General features: G+C 40.5%; 1 protein-coding gene across 21 annotated transcripts in view; it reads left to right on the top strand.

Moving 5' to 3' along the window:
* The window catches only part of SYNE2 (spectrin repeat containing nuclear envelope protein 2), a 313751-nt gene that overhangs the window by 205389 nt on the left and 89425 nt on the right, over positions 1 to 18937 (top strand). For 19 of the 21 annotated variants that reach the window (XM_082386394.1, XM_082386392.1, XM_082386388.1 and 16 more), the window contains 6 exons: positions 521 to 652; positions 4493 to 4690; positions 5294 to 5368; positions 6624 to 6734; positions 12843 to 12959; positions 16745 to 16975. In XM_082386394.1, coding sequence (XP_082242520.1) covers positions 521 to 652; positions 4493 to 4690; positions 5294 to 5368; positions 6624 to 6734; positions 12843 to 12959; positions 16745 to 16975 — 864 coding nt within the window. The remainder of the gene's footprint in view (positions 1 to 520; positions 653 to 4492; positions 4691 to 5293; positions 5369 to 6623; positions 6735 to 12842; positions 12960 to 16744; positions 16976 to 18937) is intronic. The other 2 variants (XM_082386393.1, XM_082386387.1) reach the window with 1 other exon arrangement.

Raw genomic sequence — 18937 nt, 5'->3', positions numbered from 1 at the left:
TGCAAACTCAGACTGCTCTCAAACCTCAACCTCTTACCATAAAATGTATATCACAGATCCCAAGGGGTGCCAGGTGAGGATGTGTCTGGACCAGGAAAACCCATCATTTCTCAAATCACATTCCCTTTCCATTCTGAATCAGGATTGTCACCTTTGTATGTATTGAAAGCCCCACAAGGAATATGTATTAAAATGGCATATGTGACACGTCAGTAATTTCATAAACTTAGCAACTTTATGTTAACATGCTATAAAATGCTTCCCAGAATAAGCCCATTAGACTGGGAATACTTAAGAACAAACGTATGTCTAATTAGACTTGAACCCAAGGTGCTCTAGCATCTAAGTGGAGCAAGAAGGTCAGGTGCCAGCTTTGCAAACATTGTTCTCTGTATTGAGGCTACCATTTCCTATTGGAATCTGTATGGTTGTGTATTGATATAATTGATTGGAGTTTGTGATGGAGATAGACATTGGAAGTAGCCCATTGATCTTCTTTTGTGGGGGGGTTATTTTATAGATAGTCATAAAACAGACAAATGAATGCGATGAAGAAATAGAAAAATTGAAACAGATCTTAAATAATTATTCAGCTGAATTCTCCCATGAACATATGTCACCAGACCGAGCTGCCAACCTGCCACAAGTACAGGTATATTTCTTTCATTCATTTTTCCAGCAGTTTATTCAACAATCACTTTCTAAGCTGTTGGTGTCTCCAAGCCCTTTTTGATGATACAGTGTATTTCCTACTTCTCTCTTTCAACTGAAGGTATTTTATGTGTGTATTTACTTTTCATTCCTATTACGTAAAATAGGTTATTATATAATTATCATAATGGAAGTCTCTTCAAGTGTCTTTAGCCTCAACTTGGTGCATTCTGGCTGGTAGCAAAGAAGCTGATATAACACATGGTATTTGGACAACCTGGCTTTCCAGCTAGCTTTCTGGCATAGGGGTCAGGCAGGCTGGGCTTTAGAAGTAAAGACTGAATGCTGTTGTAATAAAGAGTTCCGTATACTAAGCAGTCTCTCCATATGCCCTAATTAACAATGTCCTGTGGACCCAGTTACGATGGTTTGCATGTTAACTCTCTATTGCCATCAAGTTGATGTAGGCACGCAATTGCTATGGTGTTCAAAGCCACGTTACACCACTTTCCAGCTGTGAGATGTAGGGCAAATTTCTTAATGTCTGAAGTGAAGTACAGAGGGGTCCAAGATGACACACAGCTATTAAGTGGTGGACTCAATAAGGCAGACTCAGTGTATTAAAGATTCAGTATTGTAAAAGTGTCAAATTTCCCTTACATTAAAAAATTTAAGAACCCCAGGGACTTCCCTGGTGGTGCAGTGGTTAAGAATCCGCCTGCCGATGCAGGGGACACAGGTTCAATCCCTGGTCCGGGAAGATCCCACGTGCCGCGGAGCAACTGAGCCTGTGCGCCACAACTATTGAGCCTGCGCTCTAGAGCCAGCAAGCCATAACTACTGAGCCCACATGCCACAACTACTGAAGCCCGTGCGCCTAGAGCCCATGTTCTGCAACAAGAGAAGCCACCGCAATGAGAAGCCTGCACACACATTGAAGAGTAGTCCCCACTCGCCGCAACTAGAGAAAGCCCACGTGCAGCAACGAAGACCCAATGCTACCAAAAATAAATAAATAAATAAATAAATTTTTTTAAAAAAGAAATTATTTAAAAAAAAGAGCATACCATGCATGGACAATGATGAAAACAAGTTGTGAAGCAAGGAGTATGATTAATCTAATTCTCTGTTTCTGAGGTCCACAAAATAAAATTAAAAAAAATATTAAAGGACCCCAAAGAGCCTGTGTTTATATTAAAACTCAGAAATGTAAAATGTGGTGAGAAGAGTGACAATGTTTTACATTTTTGCAAATCTCATTAGTCTGGCTTACTAGGAGACAACTAGATTCTCATCTTCTGCATTCAATCTATTGAGGTATGTCGTTTTCTTTGAAGTATATAAAGACAATCTAACCTCTCAAAGACATGTACATGGAAAAGAGAGAAATATTTTAATAGCCCTTTTGAATAATTGTGGACATCCTTTGAAACTACACTAAACTCCAACAAGTAGAATTACTCAGAGGTTCATTGATAAATGGAATTTGAAGCCATGTCAGTGAACTTTTCATACTCTTACATTAAAATCCATTGGTCTGTCTTGTACTTGGAATGGATCTCCAACCATGCATGATTTTATACCATCATGTTTGATCATTTGGAAAATACTATTTGACTAGTCATGTAGATCCTCCAAATGATGACACATTTCAGTAGCCGATATTAAAAAATTCACGTTTACTCTTCAGAAAAATCTCTCTCTATATATTACATATATATGTATGTATTTATGTATGTATAGTTTAACAACCGTCTTTTTTTTTCAAGTAAAAATAGTATTCTATGAGAAAACTATGGATAGGTTAGCTTGAAACTTAATCACATGAGTGCTATTCCTCAACCACTAAACTTTGGTATATAGCAGAAGTGCTTTATGCAGGCTTCCCACTTTGTCATACAGAATATTAAAAATACATGTTCTTTATCAAGGATATTCTTAAGTGAAGCTGGCTTTTTTTTCCAGTTAAATTCATGATAGTGAAGCATCTAGTAACTACTAATATAGTTGATATCGCTGCCTTGATTCATACTGTGTCAGTAGCTTTACCCACCATTGCTTTTGCGACATCACACAGAGAAAAATGTCAACACAGTGAGAAAGGCCAGTAACATTTTAGAATTATTATGAAAATGATCTTGACCTCATGGAGTGTGGACCCCCTAGGGTCTGCAGATGCCGCTTTGAGAATGGCCGCTCTGTGCCCTTCTCTGTCTCCACAATGCTAGTGGCTCTGCAGACTAGTCTGTTTCTCTAAGTGTTATTCTAATGGCTGTAGTATTACGTCTGTTGGGAGGCACTGTACCTCTGAAATTTAGTGTTTATTGAAAAGGGACACACACCACAGCCAACTCAGATTTAATTAAGTTATCATTTCCCAAAGCAATCACAAGAAGTTTAACTTCAGACAGGATAGGGGTATTGGTGTCCAAATGTGTGCAGTAGCACAAGAGCCATGGGGGCTGGGTGTCAGAAGTCCAGGTCTAGGCTCTGTCACTAGCTGCAGCCCTGGAAAAATCACCTTCTTTCTCTGGACTTCAGAACTCTCACTTATAGGTGGAGGCATGTTGAGTTTCTTTGTCTCTAAAAAAAATTAATGATTCTATGAATATCTGTAGGATGGATGGATGGAAAGAAAGAAATAAGGAAGAAATGGGACTTCCCTGGTGGCACAGCGGTTGAGACTCCGAGCTCCCAGTGCAGGGGGCCCGGGTTCGAGCCCTGGTTGGGGAACTGGATCCCACATGTGTGCTGCAACTAAGAGTTCTCATGCCACAACTAAGGAGCCGGCGAGCCGCAACTAAGGAGCCAGCGAGCCACAACTAAGGAGCTAGCCTGCCACTTAAACTAAGGACCCTGCGCAACCAAATAAATAATAAATAAATAAATAATTTTTTTAAAAAAGGAAATAAGGAAGAAAGGAATGAATGAATGGACTCAGGGGTTAAGGAATACATTAGGGACAAAATTCCAATATGTGAAAGGTTTGCTAAAAAGGAGCAGGTTGTCTTCTGATACAGCACTTGCTGTAAAGCTCAGGCTTTGAATGATGCCTTTCAGGGTGCTAAAGAGGAAGATGTCAGACAAGACGACACCTGATATTTCCTCCAAATCTAGGATTCTATAATTCTATAATCCTTTTAGACAGACAGTGGGCATCTGTACTTCTACCATGTATAAGAAATTTTATTCCCACGTGTCAATCATACAAAATTTTAAAGTAATCTTTTAAAGCTTGGAATCATCTGTTCGTCATTCCCATAACAAGTTACACTTCACAGTACCCTTATTGGCTTATTTATTCCCGTTTGTTAGGATGCTTTGGCTGTGAGAAAAAAGTAAATGTATTTAGTAATACTAAAGAAGGCTTCAAAAGTGATAAAGTGTGAGATTTCTAACCTCATTTTCTCTCAGCTGTTCCCAAACATCAGTCTGCGTAGAAATCTTCTGGAAGCTTGTTAAAGTGCAGGTTCATGGCCCCTGACCCTGCAGATTCTGGTCAGTCAGTCCTGTGGCCACTGGAGTGGGGCATCCCTGGCTGCACACCACAGGCACCTGTGGAGCTTGTTACAAATTTCTGAGCCACCGCTTGACCCCTAGAGATTGATTGACAAGGTGTCAGGTGAGGCTAAGGCATCCTATAAGGGAGCTTATAAACCCGCCCCAGGTCATTTAGAAACACAGTCCGGATGGAGAGGAGCTATACTGTACCAGGGACTGGCTCTTGGCTCTGCCAACCGCGCAGCGTAGAAAAATCTTCATCCCTTGTACCGATTGAAGTAGGCTCCTGTGGCAAAGGTATCAGACGTCCCAAAGGAATGCAAACACTCTTTCTGCACAGGGAGAAATCGAAGGTACGGAAAAGCAGATTCTGAGCTTGAACCAGAAAAAAGAAGACCTGTTGGTGGACTTGAAGGCTGCCATACTAAAACTTCACCAGCATTTTCAGCAAAAACAGCAAGAATTAGAAAAGGAAATGCTGTCAGCTGGAGCATCAGACGAGGATGGAGGGGCTGAGAGGGATGCTTCTGAATGGAAGGTGGGTATGACATTAGTTAATGCTGGTCCCACATTCCACAAAAGCTTTAAATTGGTAGTATTTTTCACCTGGAAGGCCTGTGGCATCTATGTATATGGCCTATAGTAAAGGAATTTTTAAAAGTGGAAATACTCTGCCTGAGATTATTCACTAGTGAATATTAATCCTCAGGGTGTGTCTGTTCTGGACTCAACCCAGAATTCTTATGCCCGAGTTACTTAAGGAGGTGCTTATGAAATTCCATGGGTAGGTGGGTGGCATCTACCCTTTGAAGTATCTTCCTACTAAACAGCCCATTGCAAACTCAAAAACGGGCCCAGCACCTCTCTAAGCCCACTCTGAATCCACATCAATGAATCACATTCTTGAATTGTTTGACGAGGGGCCACAGAAGGCAGTGCAAATGAAAGAGATCTAAGATTTGAGCGAGTCATGATATTCAGCTGGACGAGCTGAGAGTTGCTAGACCCCGAGGCTCCTTGTGTGGGTGGGCATCTTGGATAAAGTAAGTAAAAAATCAGCTACATAAAAACGCGGCCAAGCCAGGATCCTGGTGACGTTGAATGGCAACCCGGCTGCAAGTCTTTGTGCTGTGCCTTTCAGTTGAACAGAACGGGCTCCATCTTCTTCCTGCCAGCAGTCGCGGAAGAGGCGGAAGAAATCTCCCTGAAGAGCGAAGTAAGGAAAATGATTTTCTCGTTCAAGTTTGTTAGAACAGTAATCTCTAAAAGGTCAATGAGAAAATCTTAAAATGAATGGAAACGTAAGGATTTTTAAATTCAATGCTGGTATTTTGTAAGGGTGATTGAAGTAGTTGTCTTATGTTATTAATGTTTAAGTGCATCTAAACCTACTTCAGGCCAGAGTGGAATAAACGTAATTCAGAGACACTTGTTGGCAGAAGGGAGAAGATGAAGTTCTTTGTCGTATCTTGACTTCTGAGTACTTTCTCTGGAGTTTTGAGTACTTTCTCTGCTGTTTGGTTGGCACTCCTGGTGTGCTTTATAGAACTTTATCTTTCCGTATTTGAATTACTTTTTTTAGTCTGAAACAGCATTGCCAAGGACACAAAGAATGGTATTAGCAACTAACCCTACTATGAATCCTTATTACTCCATCAGAGCTGGTTGGATGAGACCTTTACCAGTTGTCTTTCCTGATATCAATTCCCATTTCATACTTTAAGAATTAAAGTGATACTGGGTCTTGTGCGAAAGGGAAGAAAATTGCAGCAATTTACAGTTTTTAATGTCTCACACGTAACCACCAGACATTCTCCCTGCTCGTTTTGTAGATTGTTCAGTAGCTCCACGGTCACACAGAACAGCCTGTTGTCCTTCAGTGTATCACTAGGACACGTGGGGCTGAGTGGTCGGACAAGGAGAAGTGAGGCTTATTATACACTCTGACCATCAGACAACTTTGTGATCTGATTATGCCCCTTCACAGCAGAAAGAATTGTGAGAGTGGAGGAGGTACCAGGACCAAAAAAAAAGAGTGCACTTCAGTGCAATTCTAATTTGAGACCTGAATTTTCCTCTGAACTGATATGTTTATAGTATTCATTGTTTGTCTTTGACAACGATCAAAAAATACACGTTCATCAGGCTGTTATTTCAAAGATAGCATTTGAGGTTACATTTACCAAAGCAGATCAAATTCCTAAAGCACTCTTTTAAAGATCCCCTTTGTGTGACGTGAGCTGAATCCCAACTTATAAGAATATTTTTTAGGCTTTAGGAAGAGCATCCACATTTGGACTCCTGTGATGTAGTTAGCCAAAGAAATCGATGACAAATAGGGGGATGGGTGGAATTAAGGGCTGCAGTTATACCGCCTGGTAAGCTGAGTCTTACCTAAAAGAGATGAGGAGGATGCTGTTATAATGGTAGGGAATCACCGCCCTTTGCTAATCAATTGATTGCTGTGTCAGAGTGGAGATAAGAAAGCAGAGCCATCTTCCGGGTCCCCATCTTTACTCTGGAAACATGACGAGGACGTGGAGGAAGACAGGGCATCCTCGTCCTCTGGAACGATGGTTCAGGTAATACTGGGCATATCACATTTGTTGGGAGTAGGGGATGGGCAGGGATAGTAAGCCAAAGCAAAGAATTTCTTATTGAAAGAATGCTTCAGGAGGGAACCTACGTGGGTTGAAATTTTTTTAAGCTTCTCAGTGTTACCTCTGCACAAAGCAAAGACAACTGAGTACTTACCTATTACTTGCATTTCTTTTGTGCACTCAGTGATAATAGGAGAGTATTTTGCTGAGAAACACTCCATATGTGAAAATCCAAACTGACAAAACAGATAACTGAAAGGAGCACCTAAAAGGTTTACCATAGTGGTTAAAGCATTTAACATGCCACTCTTTGGGGAGCAGTTGCTCAAAGTAGTATGGAAGGTAAATTAATAAGTCTTTTTGCTCCTTATAACCTTCTAAACCTTCTCCAGTCTCTCAAAATAGAGGGCAAATGCCCTCACTTTAGAAAATCATTATTACATGCTGATGTGAAGATGACGTTTTTCCCTTGCTCCTGAAAGATCTCTTCATCATTACGATCCACAAACCTCCCGCGCCTGCCTCCTGACCAGGGCTGACCCCTCCCCCAGCTCCCAGGCCAGTCCTTTCATTCACCTTTGGCACGGGGCTACACTTGTACCTGCATCTCCAGTCTCTTCCTCTTGGCAGCTTCCTTTCCTCTCTACCTCAGAAGTATTCAGTTTCCCCTTCCCTAACAAATTCCCTCCCCCATGGCCCTACCCCTCCAAACAAGCTGAGGGACCCAGAGTCCAGACCATCTCTTCAGAAACTGCTTTGCCTCCCTGGGGTGCCCTTCTCTCCATATCTGCCTGTGGACTTCCTTCCTACCCATCCACAAAGGCCCATCTCAACTTCCGCCTCCTCCAAGCAACTGCCTGCCTCTTTCCCTTTGTTTTCCCATAGCATTTTGAACCTCCGTTATGACCTATCACAGTTTTATGCATAGACCTGACACAGTTTCATGAAAAGCAAGAACTTTAACTTCTACATTTTGACCTCCTGTACTGAGCTCAATATGCTACTTTAATGCATTGAATTTCTTTTTTTTTTTTACATCTTTATTGGAGTATAATTGCTTTACAATGGTGTGTTAGTTTCTGCTTTATAACAAAGTGAACCAGCTATACATATACATATATCCTCATATCTCTTCCCTCTTGCGTCTCCCTCCCTCCCACCCTCCCTATCCCACCCCTCTAGGTGGTCACAAAGCACTGAGCTGATCTCACTGTGCTATGCGGCTGCTTCCCACTAGCTATCGGTTTTACATTTGGTAGTGTATATATGTACATGCCACTCGCTCACTTTGTCCCAGCTTACCCTTCCCCCTCCCCGTGTCCTCAAGTCCATTCCCTAGTAGGTCTGCGTCTTTATTCCCGTCCTGCCCCTAGGTTCTTCGTGACCATTTTTTTTTTTTTTTAAGATTCCGTATATATGTGTTAGCATACGGTATTTCTTTTTCTCTTTCTGACTTACTTCACTCTGTATGACAGACTCTAGGTCCATCCACCTCACTATAAATAACTCAATTTCATTTCTTTTTATGGCTGAGTAATATTCCATTGTATATATGTGCCACATCTTCTTTATCCATTCATCTGTCGATGGACACTTAGGTTGCTTCCATGTCCTGGCTATTGTAAATAGAGCTGCAATGAACATTGTGGTACATGACTCTTTTTGAATTATGGTTTTCTCAGAGTATATGCCCAGTAGTGGGATTGCTGGGTCATATGGTAGTTCTATTTTTACTTTTTTAAGGAACCTCCATACTGTTCTCCATAGTGGCTGTATCAATTTACATTCCCACCAACAGTGCAAGAGTGTTCCCTTTTCTCCACACCCTCTCCAGCATTTATTGTTTCTAGATTTTTTGATGATGGCCATTTTGACTGGTGTGAGGTGACACCTCATTATAGTTTTGATTTGCATTTCTCTAATGATTAATGGTGTTGAGCATTCTTTCATGTGTCTGTTGGCAATCTGTATATCTTCTTTGGAGAAATGTCTGTTTAGGTCTTCTGCCTATTTTTGGATTGGGTTGTTTGTTTTTTTGATATTGAGCTGCATGAGCTGCTTGTAAATTTTGGAGATTAATCCTTTGTCAGTTGCTTCATTTGCAAATATTTTCTCCCATCCTGAGGGTTTTCTTTTCGTCTTGTTTATGGTTTCCTTTGCTGTGTGAAAGCTTTTAGGTTTCATTAGGTCCCATTTGTTTATTTTTGTTTTTATTTCCATTTCTCTAGGAGGTGGGTCAAAAATGATCTTGCTGTGATTTATGTCATAGAGTGTTCTGCCTATGTTTTCCTCTAAGAGCTTTATAGTGTCTAGCCTTACATTTAGGTCTTTAATCCATTTTGAGTTTATTTTTGTGTATGGTGTTAGGAAGTGTTCTAATTTCATTCTTTTACATGTAGCTGTCCAGTTTTCCCAGCACCACTTATTGAAGAGGCTGTTTTTCTCCATTGTATATTCTTGCCTCCTTTATCAAAGATAAGGTGACCATAGGTGCATGGGTTTATCTCTGGGCTTTCTATCCTGTTCCATTGATCTATATTTCTGTTTCTGTGCCAGTACCATACTGTCTTGATTACTGTAGCTTTGTAGTATAGTCTGAAGTCAGGGAGCCTGATTCCTCCAGCTCCGTTTTTCTTTCTCAAGATTACTTTGGCTATTTGGGGTCTTTTGTGTTTCCATACAAATTGTGAAATTTTTTGTTCTAGTTCTGTGAAAAATGCCATTGGTAGTCTGTTAGGGATTGCATTGAATCTGTAGATTGCTTTGGGTAGTATAGTCATTTTCACCATGTTGATTCTTCCAATCCAAGAACATGGTATATCTCTCCATCTATTTGTATCATCTTTAATTTCTTTCATCAGTGTCTTATGGTTTTCTGCATACAGGTCTTTTGTCTCCTTAGGTAGGTTTATTCCTAGGTATTTTATTCTTTTTGTTGCAATGGTAAATAGGAGTGTTTCCTTAATTTCACTTTCAGATTTTTCATCATTAGTGTACAGGAATGCAAGAGATTTCTGTGCATTAATTTTGTATCCTGCTACTTTACCAAATTCATTGATTAGCTCTAGTAGTTTTCTGGCAGCATCTTTAGGATTTTCTATGTATAGTATCATGCCATCTGCAAAGAGTGACAGCTTTACTTCTTCTTTTCCAATTTGGATTCCTTTTATTTCTTTTTCTTCTCTGATTGCTGTGGCTAAAACTTCCAAAACAATGTTGAATAATAGTGGTGAGAGTGGGCAACCTTGTCTTGTTCCTGATCTTAGTGGAAATGGTTTCAGTTTTTCACCATTGAGGATGATGTTGGCTGTGGGTTTGTCATATGTGGCCTTTATTATGTTGAGGTAAGTTCCCTCTATGCCTACTTTCTGGAGGATTTTTATCATAAATGGGTGTTGAATTTTGTCGAAAGCTTCTTCTGCATCTACTGAGATGATCATATGGTTTTTCTCCTTCAATTTGTTAATATGGTTTATCACATTGATTGATTTGCGTATATTGAAGAATCCTTGCATTCCTGGGATAAACCCCACTTGATCATGGTGTATGATCCTTTTAATGTGCTGTTGGATTCTGTTTGCTAGTATTTTGTTGAGGATTTTTGCATCTATGTTCATCAGTGATATTGGCCCGTAGTTTTGTTTTTTTGTGACATCTTTGTCTGGTTTTGGTATCAGGGTGATGGTGGCCTCATAGAATGAGTTTGGGAGTGTTCCTCCCTCTGCTATATTTTGGAAGAGTTTGAGAAGGACAGGTGATAGCTCTTCTCTAAATGTTTGATAGAATTCCATTGAATTTCTTGATCCTGCTTTCCAGATAAATTACATGGTGCTTCCTCTTTCATTTATGGCTAAATGTCTTTACTTTGGTGCTCCTCTTTCTTGGCCCCTTTTGTAATCAAGATTTTGTCCCTTGCTATACTTAAATTGCTGTTGACTTCTGCATATCAATTAAGTGCCCTTTTATTAGTCCTAATCCTTCTTGATCTGTTCAGCACTAACCACCTCTTCCTTCTTGAAATGCAGTGTTTCTTTGGCTTTCTTAATTCTGTACTTTCTTGTCTCATCTACCTGCAGCCCCTCTTCCATCTCCTTCTCTTGCCCCATCTCTGTGATGGTAGGCATTTCCCCCAATGTTTTGTCCTCTTCTTTCTTCTCTGTTTTCTCCCATGGCAATTTCTTCTCCTCTCATAGATTTGGTAGTCACCTGTATGTCAGGGATTCCCAAATCAAATCTCTAGTCTTGACTTTTCCCATAAATCTGTTCCTCATTTCTACTCTCCAGATAGATTTCTCTTTTTGAATGTATTTTCTTCATCTCAAATCCATTTACCAACTTTCCTTCAATGCTTGCTCTTCCTCCTAATTCCTCAGTATCTGTTAGTGGCACCACTATTTTCTCAGAGTCTGGGACAAACTTCAGAGTCGTCTCAGGTACCTCATTTGTCTTACCTTTCATATCCACTGGTCAAGTGATGTTCATTCAGTCTTTACATCCTTCTGCACCTCCCATTATTTTTGTCATCATCCTATTCCAGGCAATTGTTAACTCCTTCCCTAAACTTTTAGAGTAGCCTTCTAAGTGGGTTTATAGCCTCTAGTCATTTATATGTCTTATACAATATTAACTGATGGCTTTTCCTAAAACAGTTCATGCTAAGCTCCAGTCTTTCCTGGATTCTGACTATCTGCTGAATAAAATGCCATCTTCTTCGCCTGACTTCCAGACTTATCATGATCCCAACCTACCTTTCCAATTTTATCTAAGCTTTACCTTTGGTTTTTGGTTCATAACTTTCTAATAGCAGTTATTGTTTTCAGTACGCGGAGCAGGAAAGTAACGTTTTCTTAGGAACTACGAGATGCTTTGTATGTGTCATCTTGTTTAATAATCACAGGAATGAGTGAGCTGGGTTATATTCTCACTTTAAAGATGAAGTAAATGAGGCTCAGAAAGTCCAGGTTAAGTTGTCCAAGATCACACAGCTTGTAAGTAGAGCAGTCAAGATTGGTCGATTACGTCATCCACTTTTCCCACTGCATTATGTTAAATATTTGTGTACATTTCATTTTCCCATTGTTTAACTTTGATTAACCTAGTAAGTGGGTTACACTTACTAGGATCAAAGTGTACATCTATTTAAAATGTGACACACATTGTCAAACTGCCCTCTAGAAAGAGTACATCAATTTTATTTCTACCAGGAATGCATGGAAATGCCTCTTTCCTGACCCTAGGCTGATATTGGACATTTTCAGTCTTAGCCAAACATAGCCAGTGGCTTAAATTGCATATATTCTAAGAATTTTGAGTATCTCTTTAGGTGTTCATTGGCTTTCATATTCTTCTTTTATGAATCACTTGTTCACGCCATTTGACTTTTTCTTCAAACAGACTGGGATGTTTTCCCTATAGATTTATGACAGTAATTAACATATTAAGGATATTAACAGTTTGCAAGATGTTATCCCAGTCTGTTATTTCTCTTTTAACTTAGATTATGGTGTCTTTTGTGGTGCATGTTATTTTATTTTTGTTGTTAATAGTAATATTTTTTTTCTTTATTGTCGTGCTTTAGAAGTCCCTCCCCACTCCTAGATTAGAAATAGATTCACTCATATTTTCTTCAAGGATTTTTATGGTATAACTTTTACATTTAAATATTAGATACAATTAGAATTCATTGTTAGTAGTGAGGCGAGGATTTAGCTATGTTTTTCATGGATAGGATAGTTGTTCCCAATTTTAAAAATTCATCTTTCCTCCATTATTAGAAATGTGGGCTTTATCATATAATCTTATTTAATTTTAATTCTCTTAATTATCCATTTAAATACGTAATTCTCTAGATTCATTATGTGTCCCTCATTAACTACAGAGCTTTAGAGAATTTGAGTCTTCAAAATGAAGACAAACCTGAGGAAGTTGATTTTTTTTTTGCCTAATGAACAAACTTTTTTTTCTCAATGCACCTGACTTCTCTAGACGTTTTTTAAGCAGCTGATTTGTAACATGAGCAGGTCCAGGAAGAGGGACTTGCGTGGCAGCAGGGCAGGAACTTTTCTGGACCTCTGATTCTTTTCTTTACAGGAGGCAGCTCAGAAAATAAGCATGTGTGATAGTTCCATGGCACAGATTTTTGCACAAGACTCACTAAACACTGAGCAAGGCCCAGAATTTTCCCTGAGCCCCAACCAAACACAAGAGGTAAGTCCCTGTTGGTGACAAGCCAACTGCCCAGATATGTGGACTAGCCCCCAGAGATGACAAGCTCTCTGTGTTTTGCAATATTTTGTATTACAAACCAAGAGATCTTTGTGAACTTTAACATCTTCATGTGCGCAGCCAAGCCAGAGCATGGGAAGATTTGACATCAGGTGTTTACATAGAGAGTAAGCGTGGTGCAGAGCAATTAAAGATTTTTTACTTACTCACTGCTTGTGAGGGTGAACTAGCCTTTCCAGTAACAGCTCCTTCTTTCTTCTGTAGATATAACTTATGGGGGTGATGAAAGTGGAGGAGAGCTAATATTGATTAACTGCCTATTACATAAAGGGCATTTGTATTTGCTGTCTAATCCTCAGATTAAATAAGGTAGGTTAATACCTGCCATATGTTTACGAATGAGGAAATCAAAATTCAGGGAATAAAAGTACAGTTGGTAAATGGAGGAGTAAGAGTCAGACTCAGAATATTCCACTCTGCCTTCCTAATTTGAATATTTAGTATTGAAAGATGTGAAACCAAGGCAGATTTGGTGTCACAAAACAAACTGCCACCACATCATCCCAGTGGCATATTTAGTATTTGTGCAAATGCATTTAGGTAAGGCACTTTAGCTAGGCAGATTTGCATTTTATAAAATGGGGGGGTGGGGTGGGGTGTGTGCACCTGTTTGTAGAATTGACAGTAAAATATTTCTGATGGTTGGTATTTTGGCATGAAATATAGCTACAGCCAGAAAATTCATTTGCCTTTTAAATGGATCTTACTTAGATCAGTGATGCGTTATATAGAAATCAAGCAGTATGACATTCACTAACTGAGAGGCTAACTTGGATGCCAGAGGGTTGACAGAATTATGTCAAGAATTGGGACTTCCCTGGTGGTCCAGTGGTAAAGAATCCACCTTACAATGCAGAGGATGCAGGTTCGATCCCTGGTCAGGGAACTGAGATCCCACATGCCGCAGGGCAACTATGCCCACGCTTCACAACTACTGAGCTCACGCGCCTCAACTAGAGAGCCCGCATGCAGCAAACTACAGAGCCCACACGCCCTGGGGCCTGCGTGCTGCAACTAGAGAAAGAAAAGCCACACACCACAACTAGAGAAAAGCCTGTGCCTCAACGAAAGATCCCGCATGCCTCAACGAATATCCTGCGTGCCGCAACTAAGACCCGACGCGGCCAAAAATAAATAAAAATAAATAAATAAATAATAAATAAAATTTTTTTTTTAAATGTGGACTTGTAGACCCCAAGGCATAATGAAATCAGGGATTGGATTCTGGTTCTACTTACTAGTTGTGTGACCATAGGCAGTTTGACTAGCTTCTCTAAGCCTCAGTTTCCTCATCTGTGCACTGGGAATAATGGGTTTGGGGTGTGAAATATGAGATTGTCTTAGCACAGTGGCCTAGCTCTAGAGCCCAATAAAAGATTGGGTATTATCAGTTTACATTAATGCTTTAGCGATGACATAATTCTCTAACAAGAAATACTTGTGGTCATACTCTTTTAGCCCTCCAAAATGTACAGTCATAAAACTTTCATTTAAATAACTTCTACTTTTAGAATTTGGGGTTATCGTTTGGAGAAGATATTCAGCAGGGGTGCTATTGTGGAAAAAAACTGTGGACTCAGAATTAAAAGATCTCAGAGCTGTGTGACCTCGGGCAAGTGATTTATATCTGGGCCTGAGCTTCTCAGAAGCAATGTGGTGGGATGGGAGGGGAGTGAACTGATTAAACATTAAATGTACCTGGATTTCTGTAACTATAAAAAGAGGTGAGTGAACTGATTCCTGGCACATTCCCCAGGCCACCTTCAGCTATTGAAGTTCTACAGTTACAAATAATCTTTTTTTCTTCTGTCAGCTTTGGATTCTTTTCAGGTTCAAATAACTAGCAAATAAAGCCGAGATTAGTTATCCAGCTTCCTTATTTCCTCATTAATTCAGTGAGTTAGTGAGAAAGCTAAGAAATTAAATATTGTCATTTTCTACATCTGTGTGGCAGATACAGGTGATTGAATGTTTTTGAGTAAATAAGCAAGGCAGATGGTAAATCTGTTATTTCAGATTAATTAATTAATTAATCAATCAGTATCAACAGATTGTTATCTCAGCTGACAAAAAAGAGGATCCCAAAATCTTTGCCACTAAGATAGAAATATCTGAAAACTAGAAAACAATTAATCAGGTAACTAGAAATTGGTGTCTGGCAGTAAAATCACATATCTGTTGCTTTTTTAAAGATCAGAGTTAAAAAAGAAAATTGAAACAGGTGAATCTAAATATAGATCTGTATATGAACTGCAGAGAAAACAAGGCAATGGGAAGATTTCCTTAGGAAGGTGATTCTCGAAGAAAACACTGATGAAGGCAGGGGAGAAATAGCGTTTTGGCAGAAAAGGCAAACATATGTGAAGTTAATAGATGGTCAGGGGGAACGAGTACAACTCAGAGGACCCTTCTGCCAAACCAGCTTTTGTAAGCCTCATCATTGTGTGTGAAAATGAGTGGTATTTTCATACCCTGCATATTTTTGTTACCACATACCAATTTCGTCTGCTTCTGTTGTACTGAAAGTTCTATGTTTAAACAAAATTCCACAAATATTAGGAAATATGCATTTGAGTTGCATATTGCTCACATTTGTGAGCAACTCCCATTTCTCAGTTAGCCAAAATAGTGCCTTATTAGATGCTGAGGTGGCGTTAGCAAAGCCTTATATAGAAAACATTGTCATTTCATCATACTCAGAATGAATAAAATATTTACGGAGATCACTAATTTTGTAGAGCAAAACACAAATCCTTATTCCTAGAGAAATTCCTCTAGAGGGGTCAACAGTACTCTTTCACTATTCTGGAAAAAGATGTGGGAAGCAACTATATCTCTGTATCAATTCATCTTTTGCCTCCAAATTGAAAGTACCTATTATATAATTACTAGAATACTTTCACTTGGTAACTGGGAGAAATTTTTCTATCGGATCGATAAGCAACCTAGGTGTTTCAATATTAAAAAGAACACATCACATCATACTTTCTTTATACTATACTATAAGCATCTAGTCCTTAACTCAGTAATATTTGAGTATTTAGAAGGTGAAAAGTAGTTTTAGAGACATTCTCTGAAGAATAGGAGCAAAGTTTCCAAATTACCCCAGCGAAGCTTATCACTTGACTCAAGTTATTTTTAATAGGGAGAAGTTTAGATAAGTACTAGTGGGGGTGGGGGGGAAGCTAAAATATTTTATAATCTAAACTACTTGAGAAGATATTAAGTTAAAAGTGTGAGGTATATTTCCTTGTATCCCTGCCGGTGTGTAAAGATCTTTTTTTGTGTTTGAACAGAGCGCACAGCAATGTAAGCATTGCTTAATCATGCATCATGCAACTTTAAACACCGGCCAATTCGCTGAAATGTTTCAGACACACACACCCACATGCACACCCTCTCGCTCACACTCACCTGTCTCCTGGGACCCACTGTTTAATGAACTGCAAGCCTGTTTGCGGCCTCTGTGCCCAGGAACTCTGTACCTGTGTACATGCAGATCAGCTGCTTGGAAACCTGGGGCGCCAGGTCACGTGATCATTGCTATGCCTGTGGAGGTGGCTTTTTCTTTTCTTTCTTACTTCTTCTGCCCTTGTTTTTCTTTTAACTGGGGAAATGCTATAAGTTCACAGGTCTTTGCAGGTCCAAATCTGAACGTTTTGGACTCCTAACTTTTCACCGCTGGATTGCCTTTGGATTTATCATAGGGTACCACACCTCCTATCAAGGTTTCAGCTCCGGGCTTTTCTGATGAGCAAGGAGCTTTTGAGGCCACGGTGGAGAAAGCGAGGCCCAAGCCTGCGGAAGTCCTCCATGTCTGCAAGAACCAGGTGGCTGAGCTGGAGCTGTGGCTGCAGCAAGCCAACGTGGCATTCGAGCCGGAAACGTTAGATGCAGACATGCAGCAGGCGGTGGAACAGCAGCTGGTAGGGTGCCAGGTAAGCCTAACGGGTCTGAGCTCAGGGTCTGCCTCTTCGCCAATCACCTTCTGAGACTGGGTGAGTTTCTTTCAAAGCAACAGTGTGATTCTTCCTGTTACTCTGACCCCTATTTTATCTTGGCCTCAACTTTTTGTTCTCAGGATAGTTCTTTGAAATGATTTATGTAAGCAGAGTATTTAGGGAGATAGTAGTGGGTAAGATCTCAGAATCTAGAGTTCAGATTAACTGTGAACTGCTAGGAGTTAACTTCTCACCTCATTTTCCTCATAGAGTAGGTTATCTCCTAAGACTTTGTCAGGATTAAATGAGATAAATTATCTAAATCAGTGTCTGGTGTATGAAGTATATATAAAGTGCTCAATAAATACTAATTTTATTCATAATATTAAATTCTTTGAATTTTCATTCGTCAGAAATGAAAATGAATATCCTGATTTGCAGGATTGCAGATACACTAGAAAAGGGCTTTGCTGCCGTGTTATTACAAATGCTCCTGCTCCTGCCTGGGAGGGGCAGGAATGTAAACTTCCTTGCCTGTGAGTCATTTTGAGTAACATTTGCTGGCACAGCCCAAAGGTTGGGATCTCTGTATTCCTCCAGGGAGAGGCAAGACTGACAACACTGCAGGAGCATAAATGAGCCTCACGCAGGACAGCCCAGCCCAGCCCAGCCCAGCCCAGCCCAGCCGAGACGCCTCCCCCAAAGGCACTTAAGACCTGCCTTGGCCAGATTGGCTCACTTGCAGTGGTCCCAGGGACAAGGACTTCCTCTCAGAGTACCCCAAGTCACTGGCCAGCCCACAGGGAGCTCCACCCACTATATCCCATTATGGGGTTGGGGAAGACCCACCTGGGCCCGAGGCCGGCACTCCTCCCCTTTTTCCATTCAGACCCACAGTCTTACAACATCCAGTGCCTGTCCAGTGGGACCCAGGTAAGCAAGCTGACTTCCTTCCTTGGGCAACTCAGCACTTCTCACCCCAAAAGTCAGCTCCGAGGAGGGATTCACTCACATACTGGCACTACGACATGACCTAGCTGATGAGGCGCTTGAGAGTCTGGAGAAGACAGTGTCATTCAGCACAGAGCAGAGCTACTCTAATCTGAACCTGCAGTATTCCAGATGTTGAGACCTAGCCACTTAAGGCCATTCAGAAGCCATCTGCCAATTGATTGTCCTGCTGACTGGGTAGACCCCCCAGAGCCAATTCCTTGATCATTACCAAAATTTGGTCCTTGGGCCACTTGTAGTTAGTTCAAGGATGTGAGGGCTGCTCAAGGAAAAAACAGGACCGCAAGGTGGCAGTAAGTCGCAATGAGCTTTATTTGGGCAGAGTTTTGGTGGGACCTGGAGGGACTGGAAAGTCTCTCATGGCAGGGGACCTTCCAGAGGCTTTGGCAAGGAGTGAGGGTGGGACCACCACCCGGAAGGGGAGAGACAATGGAACTCCCAGGAGATGGGCAGTCCAGAGGGGCTCGTGTGTCTAGGTGATGTCAGAGAGCTCTGAAGGGCAGCAGAGGCTGGGGTCTTTAGAGCACCAAAGTTTGTCTTAACCATAGCTAACAGATATGGGGGTCCAGTTTTGAGTCTGGCACTAGCGAAATGTGAGCTGATATTTCTGCTGTGAAGAAATAAACAACATATGGGTCAATATACAGGGGCCAACTTTGGCTCATTTATATAACACCATGACACATACAGTTTAACTTTGAAACATATAAAAAGCCTTACAGTGGTCTGTAAAAACACTAAGTTGCCAGAGGGAAAATGTCCAAAGGACAGGAGCAAACAGGTCAGCCAAGAAAAAATTATATTCGGTAATTTAATATTTGAGAAGAATGTTTAGCCTCGATTATTAAAGACATGTGAATCAAAACAGCTGTTGTTTTGTTCCTACATTACCTTGACAAAAATTATATCATCCTGGAAAGCTCTGGAGAAATAGATCCACTAATGTCT

The sequence above is a fragment of the Balaenoptera borealis genome (genome assembly GCF_965194805.1).
Source record: "Balaenoptera borealis genome assembly, chromosome: 3".
NCBI classification, from domain to species: domain Eukaryota; kingdom Metazoa; phylum Chordata; class Mammalia; order Artiodactyla; family Balaenopteridae; genus Balaenoptera; species Balaenoptera borealis.
The sequence above is the reverse complement of the archived record's forward strand: the minus strand, read 5'-3'. Positions and strand labels throughout refer to the sequence as shown.